At 40.5% G+C, this 23,394-nt stretch overlaps 1 protein-coding gene and 1 long non-coding RNA gene across 2 annotated transcripts; both read right to left on the bottom strand.

Annotated features, from left to right (window-relative positions):
* Positions 1–953: 953 nt before the first annotated feature.
* Positions 954–3,011, bottom strand: LOC131220355 (uncharacterized). Its single transcript, XR_009158532.1, has 3 exons — positions 2,922–3,011; positions 2,751–2,812; positions 954–1,272 (listed from the first exon to the last, which is right to left on the bottom strand). It is a non-coding gene; the product is annotated as an uncharacterized LOC131220355 (long non-coding RNA).
* A 3,434-nt stretch (positions 3,012–6,445) lies between these two features.
* LOC131220869 (berberine bridge enzyme-like 23) lies at positions 6,446–8,231 on the bottom strand. Its single transcript, XM_058215730.1, has one exon. The coding sequence runs from the start codon at positions 8,229–8,231 to the stop codon at positions 6,609–6,611; it is 1,623 nt and encodes a 540-aa protein (XP_058071713.1). The 3' UTR covers positions 6,446–6,608.
* Between the last annotated feature and the right edge of the window lie 15,163 nt (positions 8,232–23,394).

The raw sequence follows: 23,394 nt of genomic DNA, 5'->3' as shown, positions 1-23,394 counted from the left end.
TCTTCAGTCATTGAATCAGCCTCATTTAGGATAATGATCTTCAACGGTGGACAAGGGTAACCCCTGGTGTTGACAAGAGAAAGCATGCAAATGAAAACGAATAATTGCACGTAATCTAGAATAGGCAAATTTACTACACAAACCACAATTGGAGTGTAAATTTGCAACATACCCATGGCGATTACCAGAACCTACAGCTATAGCTGCAAAATCCTTGATCTTATTGCGGACTACATTGATCCCACGATAATCGCTTGCATATAGCTCCAGCACTCTTTGACTTGTACAATTCGGGTATTTAAAAACAAGTACAGTGATTAAACCTTCTATTGGTTTAAAACATTAAAAATATTTAAAGATCTTTTTGATACAGGAAACCTCATTACTGCCTTTGTCCTTTGAGTTACTAGTAATGCAATAGAGAGATTCTTGTACCTGACTGTTAGCTTAGCTTCTAGTGGCCCTGTCAATGCAGCACAAAAAGCCGATCCAATAGTTGATTATCTGAAGAAAAAAAAGGGACACGTAAGTAAAACAATGACAAGTTGAGAAATGTCTCGAACTGCTTAGAAACAATAAAAATAGAACAGTGCTAATCAAAGCAACTAGACATGCTAATCAAACCAACTAGACATACCCACATATAGGCAAATATTTATTTGAACCACAAAAGAAGATATGAAACTCAACAGTGGCATGTTTTTGGATTGAATAATTCTAATACTAAGGGTTATACTCAAAGCAATGGAGAAAAAGAAATCAATGCCTAATACTGCCACTCTTTGGGTTATAACAGTGAGAGATGTTACTACATTTCCCATGATGGAGTAGGGTTCCAAAGAAACTGTCATAAAACCGTGTTTGAAATAACCACATCATCACCTGGTGGTAACAGTACCACTCGAGCGGGCCCCTATAGGATCTTCAACGTGCATTACAGGATGAATTAAGAACACATGCCTTAGTTGTCCAGGTATAAAGAGAGTTGATTGTTTGCACAAGTAATGAGTTTTAGTGTTTCATTTGGCATATGGCCCAAGCATTTAGCGTTGGCCCCCACTTTATCAATGGGTTTCTTCATTACTTCCAATGGAAATAGCTGCTGAGAAGTTACCCTTTCTCAAATCTCAATGTCTAGTTAATTGATCTGAAGGCATACACATCAAAGGTTGAATATCAGTTCAGGAAGCAAATGCTTGCTTACATGTCTAATTGAAATTTTCTACCTCTTTTGCTTTCCACCAATTGCCTTTTGATCAATAGTCTCCTCTTCTGAAGCATCACAAAACAGCAGACTAGAAAATCATATATTTAGTCAGATGGACCACAAAAGCAATGCAACAATGATATAAAACCAGAATATGGTCATATTATCTACTACAACAGTTTGTGAATCAGCTCAAAATCTAGCTATTTAAGAAATGGTCCAATCATTTTTTTCTTAAATACAGAGAACATCCATTAAGCTGAAAAGTATCAAATAGAAGAAGTATCAGAGTCTGGATAAAAGGAAGGTTGATCTCCAAACTATGAAACTTTCACCAATTTACCATTTACAAGCTGATTGCATATTCCTGATAATGAATAACCAGATGTAACATGGGAATCTGTTGTGCCTGAATGATGAGCATGTGCTTATATACAAATTTCTATAGTTCAATCAAGCTGAAAGGTGTATTGTGAATGGGATCATGCACTTTAGGAGATTTTTCTGTGCCATCCTTTGCATTTGCAAAATAAAGGAATAAATTTGCAGATAATCAGAATTCTAGAGTGTACAATATAATTAAAGAAAATGTCATTACTTTAAACAAATAATCAGCAACCCACTGAGACGCATGCCCAGAAGTCTGTTGATTTCATGGGCCTTGCCATGATGTATGTGTTTTATCCACGTCAGCCATCTATTTTTCTAGCTCAGTTTAAGGCATAAGTAAAAAAAAATGAGGAAGATTCAAAGCTCAATTAAACCACACCACAGGAAACAGTGGGGGTGTAATATCAAAGGAGATGATAAAATTATGATGAAGTATATTACAAAGGAGATTATAAAATTATGATGAAGTATATTACAAAGGAGTTTATAAAATTATGATGAAGAACGCAGAGCCCATCACAAAACAGTTGACCTAGTAAGCATTGGGTTCTTAGGATTCCTTTCAACAGATCAACTGTAACACAGAAACCGACATCTCATTCAAAACCATGAGGCTGCTTCAAAATGACTAACTCACAAAGCAACAATTGACTCAAGTCATAGAAATACCACTCTATTTTTCCCTAGTTTTTTCTTTTTCTTCAAATGGTATATCCCAAATCTATCTAAATAGCAACTAAAAAATACAGCATGGTATATCACAGAATAACATTTTTTCAGAAGTAATATCTCAAAATATATACTGTACAAAAACAAAAGCTCTAAACTGATTTTTAGACTGTAACTTAACTGAATTTTTAGGAAAGCCCCAATCCATTTATCTACAGATCTAAATAACAGGGAGACTCAAAATTTTGAGGAAAAAAACAATAGATCTTGTTCCAGTACTAAGATCTGAACCTATTTCACCTAAAATCCTTATCCGGTTCAGATTTACAACAAACAGAACCAAATTCGAATATTATATCCTCTGGTAATATGTGGATTTACAGATCTAGGGCTTATGAAGACCTGAAGATCAGAAAATGAGCTACGATTCAGAGAGCTGAGATTGAATCGTGACTACTAAAACGAGATCTGAACCTTCACTAACCTTATTATCGATTTCCACAACCGATTCGAACAAAAACGCTGAAATTTCAACGATTTGTAGATCTAGAAGATAAGAAAACCTATAACTTTTGATTGGCGATCAAGCTAGAATCCTCGTTTCGAAGAGCAGGTTCAAAGGAGAGAAGCGCGAAGGAAATGGTGAATAACGTACCTGCAAGATTAGCACGATCCAAGAGCGTGAAAGAAGGGAATGTAGAGATGAGATGTTAGGGTTTGAAGAGGAGAAGGGGTTGGAGTTTTGGTTTTGAAGAGGAAGATTAAGAGCAAGACGACGAGATTGGAGATTTTAAGAGAGAGAGATGCAAGACGGGAGAGACGGGTGATTGAAGAAAAGGGAAGCAAAAGGGCCAAACGTGGACAGACGGTACTCATGGGTTTTGAAAAATATACCTGCACTTAAAAACGGTTTAGAACCGTGTGCACTTAGAAACAGTTTAAAATTGTACCTGAACCAAAGCATCGACCGTTCCTGATAAATGATTTTGGTGTAGTGGTGGGTCCCTGGAAGATATATTCGAAAAGGAAGGAGAAAGAATGAAGAAAAAGAAGCTCCTTATGAACAACATGTTTTAGAGTAGGGACATTTTCATCAACTATTTTTTCAAAAAATGAACAAAAGGCCAATCAAAAAATATATCTACGGGGTCAAATTTTTAGAACTTCTGCAATATATAGCACAAGGCCAATGCGTTCAAAATCCGGCTAAATATTGGAATCTTGGCATATCTGTTTCGGCATTGATGTTGTCAGCATGTCTTTATGAGCTTATGGATATATTCTAATCGTCAGCATGTCTTTATGAGCTTATCTTTGTTTATTGTTTTTTGTTTATATGTTCAGGCCTCATCAGCACGTCTTTATGCGCTTATCTTTGTTTTTTGTTTATATGTTCAGGCCCCACTTGGTTGAATATTGTATATTGTACAAATACCCCCTCCTAAATGGGAAAGGAATCTCAGCCGTTTATATCTCACTCATCTTGCCACCCAAAGGGTCCATGATCAAGTACATGTTCTCCTCCAACAAGCTCTCCCAAATCCCTGCCAAACCAATTTGATAAATGGGTTCCTCCACAAAGTCAGATTTGCCTTTGTAGAAGACCACCACTTGGAATTCCTCTATCCAATAGGACATCTATGCAGTGTCCTGGCCCATTTGGGAGTCCCGCAGAATATAGCACTGATTGAATCCAAGGCATTTCCAAACAGTCATTTTGCTCCAAACCCAATTCAGGAAAGCTCTTTCCCATCAACGGTAGGAATACTTCTTCCACAATCCCAATAAACAAAGAATTGAATAGGACTTGCAGTGTCCTTGATGTTTGGCACACTCCACCCAATGGTTGGATGTTGACTCTGATGAAGAGATATTCACTGAATTTGTCAGCAATGGATTGTCACCTTTCCACACAAGCTTGATTGCACCTTGTTCCAAGGTCTTGGAGATGGCTAAACCAGTCGGTGGGACATGCACTAGCTTGATCTTCCTTGAGAAAATTACACTGAAACTCAATGCACCACCCCCTCTAATAACCCAAAACAGATCCAGCCAATATTGGATTAATCCAAATCATGGATCCATCCATCGGCATCAATCAAGTAGGCATCGACGATGTTATCAGCCGCAAAGCCATATTTCCTCATCATGGTTCTGAGCTTACCCCTGCCAAAGTGTCCACCAATGCCGATGGTGGGGCAGATCCCCGCCGGGAACCCAAATGAACTATTCGTTTGCATGATCTGGTAGTAGACTTCACAACTGTTGTGCCGGATTGGACCCACATTGTTTTGTATTCGAGATTGACGGTGATTGATCAGAGGTCAATGAGGTCGGCGATAATGAATGGGGCATTGTAGGGGTGTTAGAGTGTTTAGTTCCTTAATATATATTGATACACTTCTAAAAGACTCAAGCTTTTATAGCATCTTACTGTTTAATATAATATCAGAGCATAGAGCTGGGAATCGAGTTAGGTCAGACTGAGTTAGGGCTGACCCGACTCGATTCGGTTTTGAAAGAGTTTAGGATCCGGTTGGGGCGTATGCGGCAGATAGGGTTAGAAATACTTAGAAATTAAAGTTTTTTGTATATTATATATATACCCGAATTCGAGTCGAGTTGAATTTCGGATCGAGTCGAGAATGATCCGATCAAGTTTTGGGTCGAGTTACTAGGTAACTTGACTCGATTGTGTTTACGTTTGGATTGGGTGAAGCCTACCAATTCACCAATTCAGTTCAGGTCGAGTTGGACGAGCCGAGTTGTCCTATGTCCATCTCTATCGGAACAGCAGGTCTATCTTTAAATTCATTCTCCATTAATTTTTTATTTTATTTTTATTCTAACTTATATTCTCACTGATTTTCAAATCCTGACTGTAACACATATTCTCCCCAATTTCTCTCCGTCACACGTTAAATGTTGAATGCGTGATCCATTATTTGGATAGTTGACTTCAAGGCTTTAAACCCATTTGATTTTTATAGACAAGGACTGCCTCCTACCCGGCCGTCTCTAGCCACGAAAGGGCACTTCTATGGGTGGGCCCACCATGATGTATCCGTATATCCACACCGTCCATCATTTTTCTAACATCATTTTAAGCTATGAATTCAAAAATAAGATAGATCGACGCTTAGGTGGACCACACCAAATAATAAGCTTGATTGCATTAAAAGCAAGTTGAATTCAATGCAACAGTCTTCTTTGGTGTGGTCCACTTGAGCGTTGGATCTGCCACATTTATGTACACATGCCTTAAAATGATCTGACATAAGGGATGAACGGTTTAGATAAACAGATACATCCCACAGAACTGCCCTTTCGTGGCTAGAGACGGGCGGGGGTCGGACGCAATCCACGTCCGTCTCTTTAGACGCGCATGATTCTGTATAATTGATAACATGCATCAGTGATCTAAACCGTCCAAATGAACTATTTCACTTTGATCTAGAAAGTCACGATAACCTTTTTTGTGAGCCGTTGATTGATATTGTAGAGATTCAATCATGAATATTTTAAAGGAAGACCCAATTAGCTGTTGTCTCATCAGATCAGCGGCTTGGATTGTTGAATCATATGCTCAAGAGAATAATTCCTCAATGCCAACAGGCTGGGCTATAAGTTATGTTACAACGAGAGAATAAATTCCAAAATTTCTTGTTTGTACCACATCTAAGCCGTCCAGTAGGTCTGAACGAGGCATATCCAAATCTCAAGTGTACCACATCACAGAAAATTCCAAATTTCTTGTTTGTACGACATCTAAACCGTCCAATAGGTTTGAATGAGGCCGATCCAAAGCTCAAGTGGAACACACCACATAAAATAGTGGGAACAATGATGACCACCGTTGAAACCTTTATAGTGCCCACCGTGAAGTTTATTTGCCATCCCACCTGTTCATGAGGTCACGCAGACATGGATGAAGTGAAAACACAAATATCATTTTGATCTAAACTTCTGTGGCCCCAGGAAGTTTTCAAAGGTAAACATTCAATCTACACTGATTTCTTTGAGGTGGTCCACTTGAGGTCTGGATCTACTTAATTTTTGGGCCCATCCTGTAAAATGATGTTGCAAACTGGATGGACGGTGTGGATACAACACATACATCATGGTGGGTTCCACTAATCCGCTTCCATGTTTATACACTAGCTATCTTGGAAGTTCCAATAAAATAACACATTAGAAGAAGAAATATTATATTGTATTCGAAAATTAGCATACAAATCTAAGTATAGTTTCTAAATAAAATACAATCCATGATAATCACAAGCACACAAAGATGTACGTATACAAGAACAAATTAATAAATTCAAACCAATATTGCTATATTCTATCTCCTTTCCATCCGAACAAGAGGTGGAATGCTTTGTTCAGACCTAAAGAAATTAGTGGGGTCCACCACACCCTTCACAAGTGCCAATCTCTTAAAGTTACCATTGAAATACTTCCTACCCCAAATCCTAGCCCTTGAATAGCTTGAGTTTCCTTCCTCATTCACTCCCAAATCAAGGTCCCTATAGTTGAGATAAGCACCCCTTGGAGATCTTGAAACATGTGGGCCCAAGTAATCATGCAGCCTCCTAATCCAATCTATATCCTTCTTAGATCCCTCACCAGCATCACTTTCACCCCATCTCACCACGTATTGTATATTATACAAATATCCTTTCCTATATGGGAAAGGAATCTCAGCCCTTGATATCTCACTCATCCTACCACCCAAAGGTTCCATTATCATGTACACTCTCCCCCCCTCCAACAAGCTCTCCCAAATCCCTTCCAAACCAATTTGAGAAATGGGTTTCTCCACAAAGTCAGATTTGCCTTTGTAGAAGACTTTCTCTTGGAGTCCTCTATCCAACAGGGCATCTATGGAGTTTCCTGGCCCACGTGGGAGTCCTTCAAAATATAGGACTGATTCAATCCAAGGCATTTCCAAACAGTCCTTTTTCTCCAAACCCAATTCAGGAAAGCTCTTTCCCATCAAGGGTAGGAGTTCTTCCACTGTCCCAAGATACAAGGAATTGAATAGGACTTGCAGTCTCCTTGGTCTTTGGTCCACTCCGCCCATTGGTTGGATGATGAGTCTGATGAAGAGATCTTCATTGAATTTATCTGCAATGGATTGCCACCTTTCCACAAGCTTGATTGCACCTTGTTCCAAGGTCTTGGATATGGTGAAAACAGTCACGGTAGGTGGGACATCCACCAGCTTGATCTTCCATGAGAGAATTACACCGAAGCTCGATGCACCACCTCCTCTAATGGCCCAAAACAGATCCTCACCCATGGATTTTCGATCATGGATCCGTCCATCGGCATCGATCAAGTAGGCATCGATGATGTTATCAGCGGCAAGGCCATGTTTCCTCATCATGGTTCCGAGCCCGCCACCGCCAAAGTGTCCACCAACGCCGACGGTGTGGCAGATCCCTGCTGGGAACCCAAATGAACCGTTCGTTTGCGCAATCTTGTAATAGACTTCACCGATCGTTGCGCCAGATTGGACCCACATTGTCTTGTCTTTGAGATCGACAGTGATCGATCGGAAGTCGACGAGGTCGATGATGATGAATGAGGCATTGCTGAATGATACATAAGATAGCCCTTCATAGTCATGGCCCCCACTTCTGACTCTGATGTTCAGGCCATGTGTTCTGGAGCAGATGATGGATGCTTGGATGTGGGATGCATTTGTGGGTGTGATGATGAAGAGAGGTTTTGGGGTTGTGGGGCCCAGGAACCTGAGGTTTTGGATGGAAGATTGGAGGATGGAGGTGTAGGAGGATGTGTTTGGAGTGTAGATGAGTTGGGATTCTGTTGAGAAAGTTGGAAAATGGGAGGAAAAGCATTGTAAGAAGTTGTCATGGATTGGGAATGAAATTGTAATGGAGAAAGAGAGAAAGATGAGAGATATGAGAGCAAGGTGTGATGAAGAGACCGAAAGATCCATTTTCTTCTCTTGGCTATGAAAGTTGGTTTGAAACTCTTTGCTTTTATAGAGAAAAAAAATAGACTTTAATCTGGGTGAGTAAAATAGTGCATACACATGCACTCATGAAATGTACACGTGGCATATATGTAACTCAATCTAAACCGTCCAAATCATGGTACCTGATTTAGATGAATTCAATACTAAATTTTATACTGAATCCTTGCTTGTGGGCTCTCTAGAGTCGGACCCACTATTTGGACATTTTGAGTTGCATTTTTGCACGTGCACAATGATGAGCACGTGCGTATTGGAGTCATGACTGCTTTTCTTTTTTATTATTTAAAGTGTCATTGATAGAGTTTTTGATCTGCTTTAGGTACATGCGGCAAGGGAGATGGATAATCAGGACCGTCCATATAGTTGAATCAGTCATGATGGGCCACAGTTTAAAAGCAAGACAATATTACAACCTTATCCCCTACCCATTTTTTGTTTATACCGTTGCAGTTGGATCGGATAATTCAAATATGTGGAATTTAAATTATGATCCATGCATGGCAGGGTCCACCATATGATCATTCCATATTTGTTTTTTTGCCACGTGTAGGATGGAATATGGGTTGCATGGAAACTCATTGGAGATGACTGCGTCGGATCGTTTTCCATTACATTTCGCACGTGAACTATGCTGGACGACGCTTGGCATGTCGCGACAGCTGGCTGCAATTGTCTTCGAGAACAATTTTGATACTCTGGCGGAGTGTGGTAGATGATACTCAGGCACATAGAAATTGCTATAAGTTATGGTCCAACCACAGAATGACTTGCAAAATTTCATGTTTGTACGATATCCAAGCCATCCAATATGTTTGAATCATCATGAAAATTTCCATGTTAAGAAAATAGCAACAGAAACTCATTGAATGGACTATACATGTGTTTTTCTATTATTAATGGTTGGAAATTGTTTTATATGGTGTGGCCCTATGATGAGTATTTAAGTCTTATATTTCCATTAAGAAATTATCATAGTGGGGCCGGCCTATGGAAAGGGTTGGATGTATCACATGCGCTTAAAAGAGTGGCAGTTATCAGTTAGATGCACCATAACTTGTGCTCCAACCGTTTGTACTTGAGACCTCCTCTATAGCATAGACCTCCTCTATACGGCTAATGTGTCACGTGTATACCAAATCCAATCCGTTGAAAAGGTTGGGTCCACATTTAATATTATTATACTAAACAAAGTGGCCCATATATCCATCAGGTGTGCCACAAATGTATATTGCATCAATATATTTGAGATCCATTGTTTACCACCGTGATCCACCTGATCAGCATAATGTCAATGATATTCAAGGTGGGCCCAACCTTTTTATCGGCTCAGATTTTGTATATGCTTGATCCGTTGGCTGTATATGCCCAGCTGTCGGTACCTTGACTGTCCATTGAAGAGGATTCACGGCACATGTACCAATCTGGAATCCATGCGTGAGATCAGTACAGGGGTGATTAATTGGTGGGGATCATCATAGACGTTCCTTTTCTACAAAAAAATCAGGCTGGTCCACCCGTCAGGTGGACCACACGTGTGCATTGAATATAACTGTTGGTCATGTTTCTAACCGTCCATTTTTTTCTCTCGAACGTGTGAGCTCTGCTTGTCATGCGGATTTGCCTAGTTTTTAGGCCAGAGCATGGCGCTAAGTGGGTCCCGGTTTTTTATCGGACCAAATCTCTCAACATATACGTTCGACATGTGTGCCACGTGTCATCTCATCAATGAATCCAAACGATGAATCGCTTTTTTCCGGAAATGTATAGAATTGTATAGCTTGGGACAAAATACGGATCCTCCGTTTGCGTCGAGCAGCAAAATTATGGTTGTTACAATTTAATTGGACCATGTAATCATGTAATTATTGGTGTTTGAGATGGACGAATCTCTATTCAACAAGTTGAAACGAGGAAACAAGGAAGGAAGAAAGTTGTGCTTTTGGCAAACAGCGGAACCGGACTCCATCCTTCGGGTCAGATCTACCCTCTGCAGAAAACACGACTTTCCTGCTTTTTTCCTCGTTTGCTGGACAGTGATTGGTCATCTCAAACACCATGCAATTACACAATCATACGGTCTAATTATATCGTAACAACTACAATTTTGCTACCTGACCCAAAATAGGGAAACCGTAATGCTCGGGATGAAATGACTGAAGCCATCGCAAAAATAAATGATATTTTATTCTAGTTGAGTTTGTTGATACCACACGCATGTTGGAGTCTGCATTCTCACGTAATCACACGTGTCATATAATAACACGTGTTCAGGATCGGAATTCTGTATTAGGTAGTATACCCTCTTTAGATCTCATTAGCTAAAAATCAGGCCATGTTACATCTTATGTGGGAAGCATTATACAAAACAAATGGACGGCTTAAAAAGTGTTTTAACCGTCAGTTTACTTTTTAATGTGTCCAAACGAGTTTCGAAACTGTATTATTTTAGATTCAAAGGTATAAATAGATTTTATGTGCAATGGACAGATCAGATCTCACAAAAGTGTTCCATACTGTCATGTGTAGCGTGCGGATTTGCAGGGCTCCAGATGCGCGTGGAATAGTCAGACCTTGTAATGGAAACTTCCTCATATGTTGTGGCCGGCCGGCGGTTTTTGTACAGACAAAGAAATCACTTCCATTGACTTTGACCAGCAGCTGTTAAAAGGCAAAAAGACCATTTTACCCCCTTTTCATCCTAGCTGATAACGTGATGGGTGGGCCCTGACTGTGGGGCTCACAGTGATGTACGTACATTAAATCCACACTGTCCATACATTTTGAAAGATCAGTTTAGGGCATTATAAAATAAATGAAGCTGACTTAAATCTTAGATGGACCACACCACACCAAACAATTACGATTAAATTCCCACCATTGAAAACTTCATGGATTTCATCGGAATGCTTATTTTCCATCTAACCTGTTGATAAGGTCACAAACACCTAGATGAATATCCCACACAAATATCATCTTGATCCAAAGGTTTTGTAGCCCACATGAAATATTTAATAGTCAATTACCACTGTTTCTTGTACTGTGATCCATATGGGATTTAGAGCTGATTCATTTTTAGGATCAAGACCTAAAATGAGCTTTAAATACGGATGGACGGAGTGGATGTAGTCAAATATATCACAGTGGGCCCTACAGTTAGGGGTCTCACCTATTGGAAGTGTGCCGGATGCCTTGTGATATCCACTCTGTACATTCTTGGATCATGATGCAACACACGTGTGACAATTTGTAGCCCCTCATATGCGGTCTGTGGGCCCTATCTTGGACGCGAACCATTGGATGATCTTAACCATCTGATCCACCGTTGACATGGCGCACAGGGACTGCTGATATATATCCAGACTCAGTCATGATGGTGTCGATTTGATCTTTTGAGATCAGCTGGAAGATTTTAAGCAATGATGGACTGACTTTGATTGGATTGTTCAAATGAGACTGTCAAATACTGCTTAAAAAGCAAGGTTCATGAACCAGAAGGATAGGAATGGTTCAACCAGTCTGACTTTGGGACTGTGGCCTTAGTCTTCTGAAATTTAAGGCCGTTTCAAGTAGAAGCTAGGATCCATGCGGTCCACCAGTTTTGGTAGATGATTTTAGGGTGTGTTGAAAAATAAGAGAGATGAGCGGTTAGATGGCAAACAACAATGAGTATTGTACTCTGAAGCGTGTTTTATCCGTTCGTTTATTTTTTGTTACCAGGTCGCCCACCTTAGGAGCCAAACATAATGATTTTAGATTCAGAAAATCTAAGTAGTTTTTCCATACATATGGAAAGATTAGATCTCACACGTGTTCCATACTGACATGTGTTGCAGGGCTCCAAAAGCGCTCTTCTTTCATTTTCAAGGGATTTTTGCACCCGGCTGCATTTTAATGAATTTGACTAACAGAACTTTTGATGAATTTAACTAATAGAACGTTGGGGAAATTACAGTTGGAGACGAAGTGAGCTAGCACGGTTAACTTGCTCAGCTTGGCTCGGATAAGCTTAACTCAGCTTGACTTAAAAGTTAGGTTTGAACTGAGCTGAGTAAATTTTTTTTGCTCGATCTAGCTTAAGCTTGACTCAACTCAATCGGAATGAGTTATAACTTAATTAATATTTATATTTTATATTATATATAATATAAAAAAAGCTCTACCTGTATAAAAATTAATTAAAAAGAAAATGCTTAATTGTAAAGCTTGAACTCGAACTCGATTCGAAAGTTTGAGCTTGAGCTTCTCTAGAACTTCTAACTGAATCGAGCAAGCTAGTCAAGCTTGAGAATCAAGCCGAGTTGAACTTGAGTTAGGGTAGGCTGTTGGCTGAATGGAGCTTGGCAGTGCCAAGCTCAGCTTAGTTCGGCTCATGTATAACTCCAGCGAAAATGGTTGTCAAAGAAAAATAGACTTTAATTTTCACCCTCTTTCACTTTCATGAAATTTTTATTGTTTTGCTCAATTTGAAGTGGGGAATCTTATTTATCCGTTTGGATGCGCGGAACATCGTTGCCATGACATCCACTCCATCCATCTCATGGTCATGATGCAATGTACACATGGCAATTTGTAGGCCCCCACATGCGATCTGTGGGCCCCATCTTGGTCGGAGCATTGGATGAGTGCTGAACCATCTGATCCATTGTACACATGGCGCACATGTACCACGAGTATCTAAACCATTTGTACAAGTGCAATTTATTCTGTGAGCCAGACCATTTGAGCTCATGGGCCCAGCTGAAAGATTTTAGGCAAGGATGATTGACATTTATTGGATTGTTGAAATGGAAAATATGCAATGGTTCTTGTTCAAAAAGCAATTTTAATGAACCAAAAGTTGGGATAGTTCAACCAATCTAATTTTGGAACTATGTTCTAAAATGTTGGAAATTATACAGATTGATATATTTCTGTATAATGTGGAAACCAAAAAATTATAAAATAATCTGAAATTAGGACAGGCTGAAGCACGTCTGAAACGCTGTCCTTAAAGCGTTATTTGCCTCTACTCAAGTGAATTGAGTATGTTGATAGGTTACAGGTAAACCGCTTCTAGGATACGACGAGCCTGGTGTGGGTCTGCGTTCAGTAAACACGAAGGCCCACCAAATGGAACTCTTATACACTTTATCTGGCAGAATTACAATATAGAAAAAGTTTCAAAAGAGAAAGAAAGAGAAGAAATTTCTTTTGATTTAGACCACTGCACTGGTTAGTTCTTCAGCCACTGGTTCAGATGAACCATTCTAGACCACACCGTTGGTCTGTTCTTCTAGCAAAGGTTCAACCTTTGCTGTCTTGCTAGAACCACTGGAGTATTAGAGAGAAGTAGTGAGTTGTGTCTCAATTCGTATGGGTCTGCTGGAGTGGGTTGAGAGATGGTTTGGAAACCCATCCAGATCCTCCTTTTATAGGCTATGATGGCTGGGGGTTATGGTCCAAAGAATTAAATCCCATGACCATTTTCTAGCTGTTGGAGAAAATTAGTCGTTTTATAGCCGTTTTCTGACTGTTATGCATGGGCCATTAAGCTAATGCATGCTGACTGTTGTGAGACAACAGCTAGTCATTTTTTAGCTATTGGGCTAGCCATGCAGCAGTTACAGCTGGACCCTGCACAACTGTTACAGATCTGCTGCAACAGCTCTATTTTATAGCCTTCTATATATTCTGAAGGACTCTCATTCAGTCCTCTAGTCTCCCCTTCATCCAGTCATCCGCCTTAGTCACTTAGACACACCGCGACTTGATGCGGACGTGCGAAGTGCAAAGTGCGCCATTAGCGCCTCTACAGCCACACTACCTCACATGCCCACGCCCTCGCATCGAGCCCTTACCCGAGACCGAGACCGAGTCCAAGTCCGAGTCCGAGACCGAGACCGAGCCCGTACCCATGCCCGTGTGCGAGCGCGAGCGCGAGGCAATGTCCATAGTCCTTGGACTAGGTGAATAAATATTATAATATTCCACTGTTTTCATTTAAACCATTTTTTCTTCTCTTCCCTTTCCCATGTGGGACTATTCCTAAAAACCCACAAAACGGTATTTTTCAAAATAAAAAATAATATATCATATATTATTATTTATTATTAAAATATATTTTATTAAAATTAATATTTTTGCAACAATCCCTCACTTGATTTTTTATAACATATATTTTTTTTCGATTAAACAATTTTGCCAGAATAATTAGCTTATATACATAAAGAAAGATATCTTTCGATTTTAATCTTTTCTTAGTGTAAGTATCTCAAAACTCTATCGAAATGACTGGTAGCCATAGCGTTGAACCAGTTATTCCTATATAACAGAGTCGGAGAAACCACACACATATTTGCTATGTGTTTGTTAGAGTTCCCACAATCTTGCTCAGCACAATTAATGACCATGTGCTTGTCCTAATTCGTGAACGATCCAGAGAGAAAAACTCTTATCTCTCATGAGAAACAGCACCATCTCCACGTTCATATAGGTGAAATCCTTCCAGTGTCTCCGTTACTATAAGACACTTGTCCTTATAGACTGGATTTTATTAAGAGTTCTAAGACTCAACCCTCTTTCGTAACGCTTAGCACTTATCTATTATGGATGAGGTTATATAATTTAGTGCTGAAAACTTTTCATATATCAGTGACTTGTTCTTACCCATTAAACCCAAAATGAGAGATTTTCTTACTTTAGGTTGGGTTACCATCACTGGTGGAACTTTGGTTGAAGAGTTTCAACCCCATTCCTCTACATATAGCCTTTACTGCCTCTCTCGGTAGAGGTTTAGTGAAAGGATCTGCCGGGTTATTGCTTGATTTCACATAAGAAATAACAATAATTCTATCTCGAATCAATTGTCTGATATAATCATGTCGAAGACCGATATGTCTAGACTTACCATTATAAGTGCCGCTATAGGCTCTAGCTAATGTGGCTTCACGATCACAATGTAGTGACACAGCCGATATAGGCTTTACACAGAAAGGAATTTCTAATAGAAGATCCCTTAGCCACTCAGCCTCTTTGCCTGTTGCAGACAGGACTATAAATTCAGACTCCATAGTCGAATGCGTTATGCAAGTCTGTTTCTTGGATCCCCAAGATACAGCTGTACCTCCTAGGGTGAATACCCACCCCGTAGTAGACTTGTTGTCCCTTGCATTCGATATCCAGTTCGCATCGGTATATCCTTCCAATACGGCAGGAAACTCTGAATAAAATAGTCCTAAGTCTTTGGTTGCTTTTAAGTAACCAAAGACTCTACTGATTGCATTCCAGTGTTTAGTATTGGGGTTACTAGTAAACCTATTAAGTTTACTTACTGCATATACGATATAAGGTCTAGTGCATTGCATAGCATACATAAGACTCCCTATCACACTCGCATATTCTAATTGTGCAACTGTTCTTCCAGTATTTTCTTTTAGCTTGATACTTGGATGAAATAGGGTCTTTGCTTCTTTTATATTTAGATGGTTAAACTTGTTTAGTATCTTCTCAATATAATGATATTGACACAAAGCATAACCCCCACAATATTTTTTAACTTTGATACCTAGAATGGTATCAACTTGTCCAAAATCCTTCATTTTAAATATAGAAGATAGAAACCTCTTTGTTTCAGTCACACCTTCCATTTCATTACTTATTATTAACATGTCATTAACATATAGACAAATAATAACGATATAACTACCATCTATTTTAGAATATATGCATTTGTCAGCTACATTATGCATGAAACCATGAGATAGTATTTTGGAATCAAACTTCTCATGCCACTATTTTGGTGCTTATTTTAATCCATATAAAGATTTGACTAATCTACATACTTTGTTTTCATTTCCTGGTAGAACGAAACCTTCAGGTTGTTCCATGTATACCTCCTCATTGAGGTCACTATTCAGGAATACAGTTTTTACATCCATTTGGTGGATGTGAAGATGATGTATAAAAGCTAGCGCAAATAATATCCTAATGGATGTTATCCTAGCTACAGGTGAGTATGTGTTAAAGTAATCTATCCCTTCTTTTTGTCTAAAACTCTTAGCTACTAGTCGAGCTTTAAAGGTTTAGATAGTCTCATCAGTGTGATATTTCTTTCTAAATACCCACTTGCAACCTATGGGTCTAGAACCTGGAGGTAAGTTTACTAGTTCCCATGTTTGGTTTGATAGTATGGATTCCATTTCATCATTTATAGCTTCTTTCCAGAAAGCTGAGTTTCTAAAGGATACAACCTCTTTATATGTTTTAGGATCATCTTCTATAGTCATCACTAAAGGTATTTTTCTTATAAAATTTTCTCTATCTCCTTCTACACGATGAAAAATGATGCGTTGTGAGTTTATGTAGTCATTTCATAGACTCTTCTCTATTCTTGTCCTTTGATTCCTACGAGGTTCAACAGGAGCTTCCACTATCTGTGGAGCTGTGCTATATGATTCTCTATTAGGAGTTTGGATTTCATTATCCTTTGACTCCAAGGATAGTGAGTTTTCAAAGAACTCAACATCTCTTGATTATATTATTGTATTAGACTTTATGTCTAGAAGTCTATAAGCTTTACTATTTTGTGCATACCCTACGAAGGCGCACTTAATAGGTCTTGGTCCTAATTTAGTTATTTTTAGATCAGGGGTTCTGCAATATGCAAGACACCCCCATACTTTTAGATATCCTAGGTTAGGTTTTCTACCTCTCTATGTTTCATATGGAGATATTTTATATTTTTTAGACGGAATTCTGTTTAGAATATGGCATGCTGCAAGTAATGCCTCACCCCATAGACTTAGTGCCAATTTTGCTCTTATCAGCATTGAGTTGACCATTTCTACTAATGTTCTATTTTTTCTTTCAGCTATTCCGTTTTGTTGAGGTGTGTATGGCGCTGTACATTGATGTATCAGTCCATGTTCATTGGAGAAGTATTCTCCTCCTCTATCGCTACGGAGAATTTTTATCTTCTTATTCAGTTGATTCTTTACTTCTGCTTTATATATTTTAAACATGTTTAATGCTTCATCTTTGCTCTTTAACAAATAAACATACACATATCTAGAGCAATCATCTATAAAAGTTATGAAGTACCGTTTACTTCCACGAGTAAGAATGCCGTTTAACTCACAAATATCACTGTGCATAAGATCCAATACTTGAGACGATCTTTCAACACTTGGAAAAGGTTTCTTCATCATTTTGAATCTTATGCACACTTCACATTTATCAGTTTTATTATCCATGTATGAGATTAAACCATTCTTAGCCATGAACCTCAAGGTACTATACCCTATATGGCTAGCCTATCATGCCACAGTCTAACAGATTCAACCATATACGCAGAAGTGCTACTTTCATTCAGAGAAAACGTAACCATCCCATTACAAGCATATCCCTTTCCGATAAAATTTTCATTCTTGGATAGAATCAGTTTACCTGACTCATACATCACCTGTATGCCTGGTTTTCCTAGAAGATCCCCAGAAACTAAGTTTCGCCTCATGTCTGGAACATGCAGTATATTAGTTAGAATCACTTTCTTTCTAAAGGTGAATATCAGTTCGACAGTTCCTTTGCCAACGACCTTCGATCGGACTTTATTACCCATTTGGACTTCTTAACCATCGGTCAATTCCTCATAGGTTTTGAAGGCTGATTTGTCGTAGCACACATGTACAGTAGCGACAGTATCATACCACCACCCTGGAACTTTGCCTTGGATGGTATTCACCTCAGTGATCATAGCTACGATATCGCCTTCTTCTACTGCACTTGCCTCTTCTTTAGATTTGCGATAGCGGCATACTCGAGCATAGTGCCTGATTTTTTCACAGACATGGCATGGGCCCTTGAACTTTCTATTCTTCTTTTGGGTGTTCTTCTTGAATTTTTCTTTATTAGGTTTCAGGAAATTGTCCTTCTCGAGATATTTGTTATTAGTGTTTTCTACAGCATGTACCTTGGACGAGGTATTCCCGTTATCATTTTTTCTATCGCGGTTACGGGATTCTTCCTCAATCTTAAAGTGTTTCTGGATTTGTTCCAGTGTGTAGTCCTCGATTTTATGCAGCAACTTCTTTCTATAGTCTTTCCACATCGGTGGTAATTTGGCGATTATAGCCCCGACTTGGAATGATTCAGGAAGATCGATTTTTACCGCTTTGATTTTGTTTACTATTAGCCGTAGTTTTTGGATTTGGGGTAGCAGCGATTTATTATCTACCATGCTGAAGTCAAAATACCTGGCGATGAGAAACTTGTTGGTACCTTCTTCTTTAGCCTTGTATTTGAATTCAAGAGCGGCCCAGATCTCCTTTACTGATGACGTCAGTTGGTACAGATCATATAGGCGGTCGGAGAGAGCGTTCAGAATGTGTCCTCGACACAAGAGTTCATCTTCGGCTCGTTTGGTGCGGGCAGCCACCTATTCAGGTGTGTCTTTGTCGGATGCTTCAGGTAGTGTTTGTAGATTTGGATCTAATATGTAATAGATTTTCAGCGCTGTCAGGAGAAATTTCAGCTTGTCTTGCCATCTTGTAAAATTGGTTCCATCGAACCGATCAAGACGTATCAAGTCCTGATTCATCAACTTGATGGATGAAACACTGTCGGCTTCCATTACAAAATAACGCTTTAAGATTGTTGGAACTTATGTAGATTGATATATTTTTGTATAATGTGAAAACCAAAAAATTACAAAATAATCTGAAATCAGGACAGGCTGAAGCACGTCTGAAACATTATCCTTAAAGCGTTATTTGCCCCTACTCAAGTGAATTGAGTATGCTGATAGGTTACAGGCAAACCGCTTATAGGATACGACGAGCCTAGTGTGGGTTTGCGTTTAGCAAACACGAAGGCCCACCAAATGGAACTCTTATACACTTTATCTGACAGAATTACAATATAGAAAAAGTCTCAAAAGAGAAAGAAAGAGAAGAAATTTCTTTTGATTTAGACCACTGCATTGGTCAGTTCTTCAGCCACTGGTTCAGATGAACCGTTCTAGACCATACCGTTAGTCTGTTCTTCTAGCAAAGGTTCAACCCTTGTTGTCTTGCTAGAACCACTGGAGTATTAGAGAGAAGTAGTGAGCTGTGTCTCAATTCTATGGGTCTGCTGGAGTGGGTTGAGAGATGGTTTGGAAACCCATCTAGACCCTCCTTTTATAGGCTATGATGGTTGGGGGTTATTGTAAGACCCGTATTCTCGCCCGTACTGTTTCGTAAATTTTCGCTGTCCTCCCAGTCGAATTTCAACGACCTGCAGGTAGCATTTGCACACGCTCTTGGGTCATATCCTGTAAATCCGAGCCGACTCAAGCCGAGACCTATATCATTGTAACCGCACCATCGTCGCGGTTCCAACGATGCGTCTCGTGCGTCAATGCGACGCTTAGATTATGAGATCCGGCCCGTGCATTATCGCGGCCATTGATTGCTTGATCGCGGGACCCACCTATCCATGTTGTTGTACTTTCCTACAAATATAATTACTATGATGTCACCCTAGGGGTGACATCACCCTACCCTACCACCTTACCTTCCCTTTTCCCCATAAGTCAAACTCATTAATTCCCATCACCTCACCATCCCTCTCTCCCATCACTCCCTTACATCATTTCTCTCTTTCACTTCTCTCCATTCCAAGCAACCATGAGAGCCAACGTCCACCTCCATGAGAGAATGCCATGTGTGGCCCACCTTCTTACTTTCCATCTCCACCATCCAAAGTCCATCTCAACCGTCGGAATCGTTTTCTTGGAGCTTTAGATTGTGTTGGCGGAAGAAGTCTAAGAGGATCATGAGGTGGGTGCATCTTTAGGGTAAATCTCTCCACTTTTATGATGTGGGTGATTTTCTACCGTTTTTTATGATTTGAGGGCCCACATATGGTGAGATCCATCTTGATATATGTGATTGTAAGCTAGAGGGGCCCATAGTGGCGGGGTCCCTCTTACTCCCTCCGATCTCTCTCTTTTTCTCTATTTCTCTCTCTTTATCTCTTTTGATATGTGTGGTCCACCCTGATGCAATCCCATCATGATGCAATCCCATCATGATGTATGTATTAGACCCATGCCATCCAACTAGTGGGCCACCTTGATCTTGGTTGGGGCCTACATGATCGGATGGTTACATAGGCCTAGATGAGAGGGAAAGTGGAATATCTGCTTGACCGAAATCCCATGGTCCACTACGTGGGACCACCATGATGAAGTGCATCATCTAGCCAACGCTGGATACTTACCTGATATAAATATGTATGTACGTATGTAGTATATAATATAATATTATATTATAATATCATGTAATAATTTATATGTATATATATATATATATATATATATATATATATATATATTCATTCATGCATATGGACGTATGTACGTCCGTACGTGAGGGCCCCATGTGGGACCCACCTGTTTTGGAAAGCAGGTTGGCTAGTGCAGCTAGCCACACGGCTGCTGTATGCAATAGTTGCAGTGGGCCTGGTGCATGCGCCTCATCTCAGCCATCCATCCATTCTAATGGTGGAAACCACTAGGTACAGGTGCCTCATCCCAGCCGTCCATTCATTTTGACGGTGGGATCACCTGGTGACACGCTAAGATCCACCGTCCATGGCACCATCCAGGAAGGGACGGTGCTGGATCACCAAGATGTATCTGTTTCATCCCCCCGCCAGATGGGATGGTGGGGCCCCTACTTTGATGAATGTGTTGATCATCACTGTCCATTGCTTGGATGGTGGGACCTACCCTGCACATGGGCATGTGTGAGGTGTGGGGCCTGCCATGATGGATGTGTTTGTACCCTCACCGTCCAGGGAAAGGACGGTGAAAAGTAGATTGGCTGGTGTACTTCGCACCAGCAGAATAGCTGTCGTTGACGTCACTAAGTTATGTGGGACCCACCTCGCTGTGTATCCACACCGTCCATTTGGACGGTGTGCTGTGAGCTGCACCGTGCTCTGCAGCCACACCGTCCATCTGATGTGTGTTGGGTGGGCCACCATGATGTGTGGGTTTGATCCAACCGTCCAGTTTATTGGATGCTGGGACCCACCTTTGATGTATATGTCTTACATCCAACCGTCCATCTGGACGTGGGCTACCTTGATGTATATCTCTACCGCCCACTGCTGTATAAAGTCCAGCATGATACAATTGTTTCAGCTAGATCATCCCTCCTGGGCCCTGCATGTGTTGCAATTTGCACCGCCTACTGTTTGGGACGGTGGGACCCACTGTAGTGTGTGTTTTATCCTCACTATCTGTCAAGTCAGTGGGACTCCACCATGATGGTTGTGTTGCATAGCGTCCATCTATGAGGTCAGCTGTGATGTATTTGTTATCCATGCCGTCCAACTATGTGGACCCCACTGGTAATTCAGTTGCTTTGTCAACGTCAGTAAGTTCCGTGGGCCTGATCATGGGTATGTGTTATGTCCCAACCTTCCAGCCCATTGGACATGGACCTCGCTTTGACGTGGTATTCTATCCACCGTCCAGTCCATTAGACGTGGACCCCACCTTAATGAGATGTATCTATGGCCCATGGGCAAGGCCTTTGTGGTGTAATTGTGGCCTATTTGGTGTGGCCCATTGATGCGGCCGACTGGATGTATATGAGACCAATTGATGTGGCCCACTTGATGTGTATGAGGCCCATTAGTGCGGTCCATTGGTTCATCTCACTTGACGTGTATATAACCCTTACATGCGGCCACGAGCTCATTATATGTTTTGGCTTTATATGTAGGCCACTCCTTGGGAGCAATGATGGTTAAATGTCCACAATGATGGGCAATGATGATTGAATGACCACATTATGACCTTCCATTAGGCCTTGTTAGGCCCATTCCGATTTCGATTGTCGTGACTGATTTGCCGACTCTAATTATCGATCGATCCCGATTGTCATGACCGATTTACCGATCTGATTATCGATCGATCCGATTGTCGTGACTGATTTACCGATCTGATTATCGATCGATTCGATTGTCGTGACCGAATTGCCAATCTGATTATCGATCGATCCGATTGTCGTGACCGATTTACCGATCTGATTATCGATCGATCCGATTGTCGTGACCGATTTGCCGATCTGATTATCGATCGATTATTGATCGATCCCGATTTTCGTGACTAATTTGCCGACTCTGATTATCGATCGATCCCGATTGTCGTGACCGATTAACCGATTTGATTATCGATCGATCCGATTGTCATGACCGATTTGCCGATCTGATTATCGATCGATCCGATTATCGTGACCAATTTGCCGACTCTGATTATCGATCGATCCCGATTGTCGTGACTGATTTGTCGATTCTGATTATCGATCGATCCGATTGTCGTGACCGATTTACCAATTTGATTATCGATCGATCCGATTGTCGTGACCGATTTGCCGACTCTGCTTATCGATCGATTCCGATTATTGTGACCGATTTACCGATTTGATTATCGATCGATCCGATTGTAGTGACCGATTTGCCGACTCTGCTTATCGATCGATTCTGATTCTCGTGACCGATTTACCGATTTGATTATCGATCGATCCGATTGTCGTGACCGATTTACCGACTCTGCTTATCGATCGATTCCGGTTGTCGTGACCGATTTACCGATTTGATTATCGATCGATCCGATTGTCGTGACCGATTTGCCGACTCTGCTTATCGATCGATTCCGATTGTCGTGACCGATTTACCGATTTGATTATCGATCGATCCGATTGTCGTGACCGATTTGCCGACTCTGCTTATCGATCGATTCCGATTGTCGTGATCGATTTACCGATTTGATTATCGATCGATCCGATTGTCGTTTCCGATTTGCCGACTATGATTATTGATCGATTCTGATTCTCGTGACCGATTTGCCGATTTGATTATCGATCGATCCGATTGTCGTGACCGATTTACCGACTCTGATAATCGATCGATTCCGATTATCGTGACTGATTGCCGATTGACATGACCGATTTGTCGATTCTGACTATCGATCGCAACTTTCCGATTGTTTGAGGCTAACTGATTGCCGATTGACAGGACCGAGTATCGAGGCCGATTCAGTGTCGAATTATCGATCAATTAAGGTCGATTTCGATTACAAGGCCTAATTGTTGAT

This window comes from Magnolia sinica, chromosome 12 (genome assembly GCF_029962835.1).
Source record: "Magnolia sinica isolate HGM2019 chromosome 12, MsV1, whole genome shotgun sequence".
Taxonomy (NCBI): domain Eukaryota; kingdom Viridiplantae; phylum Streptophyta; class Magnoliopsida; order Magnoliales; family Magnoliaceae; genus Magnolia; species Magnolia sinica.
This window is presented reverse-complemented; position numbering and strand designations above follow the sequence as displayed.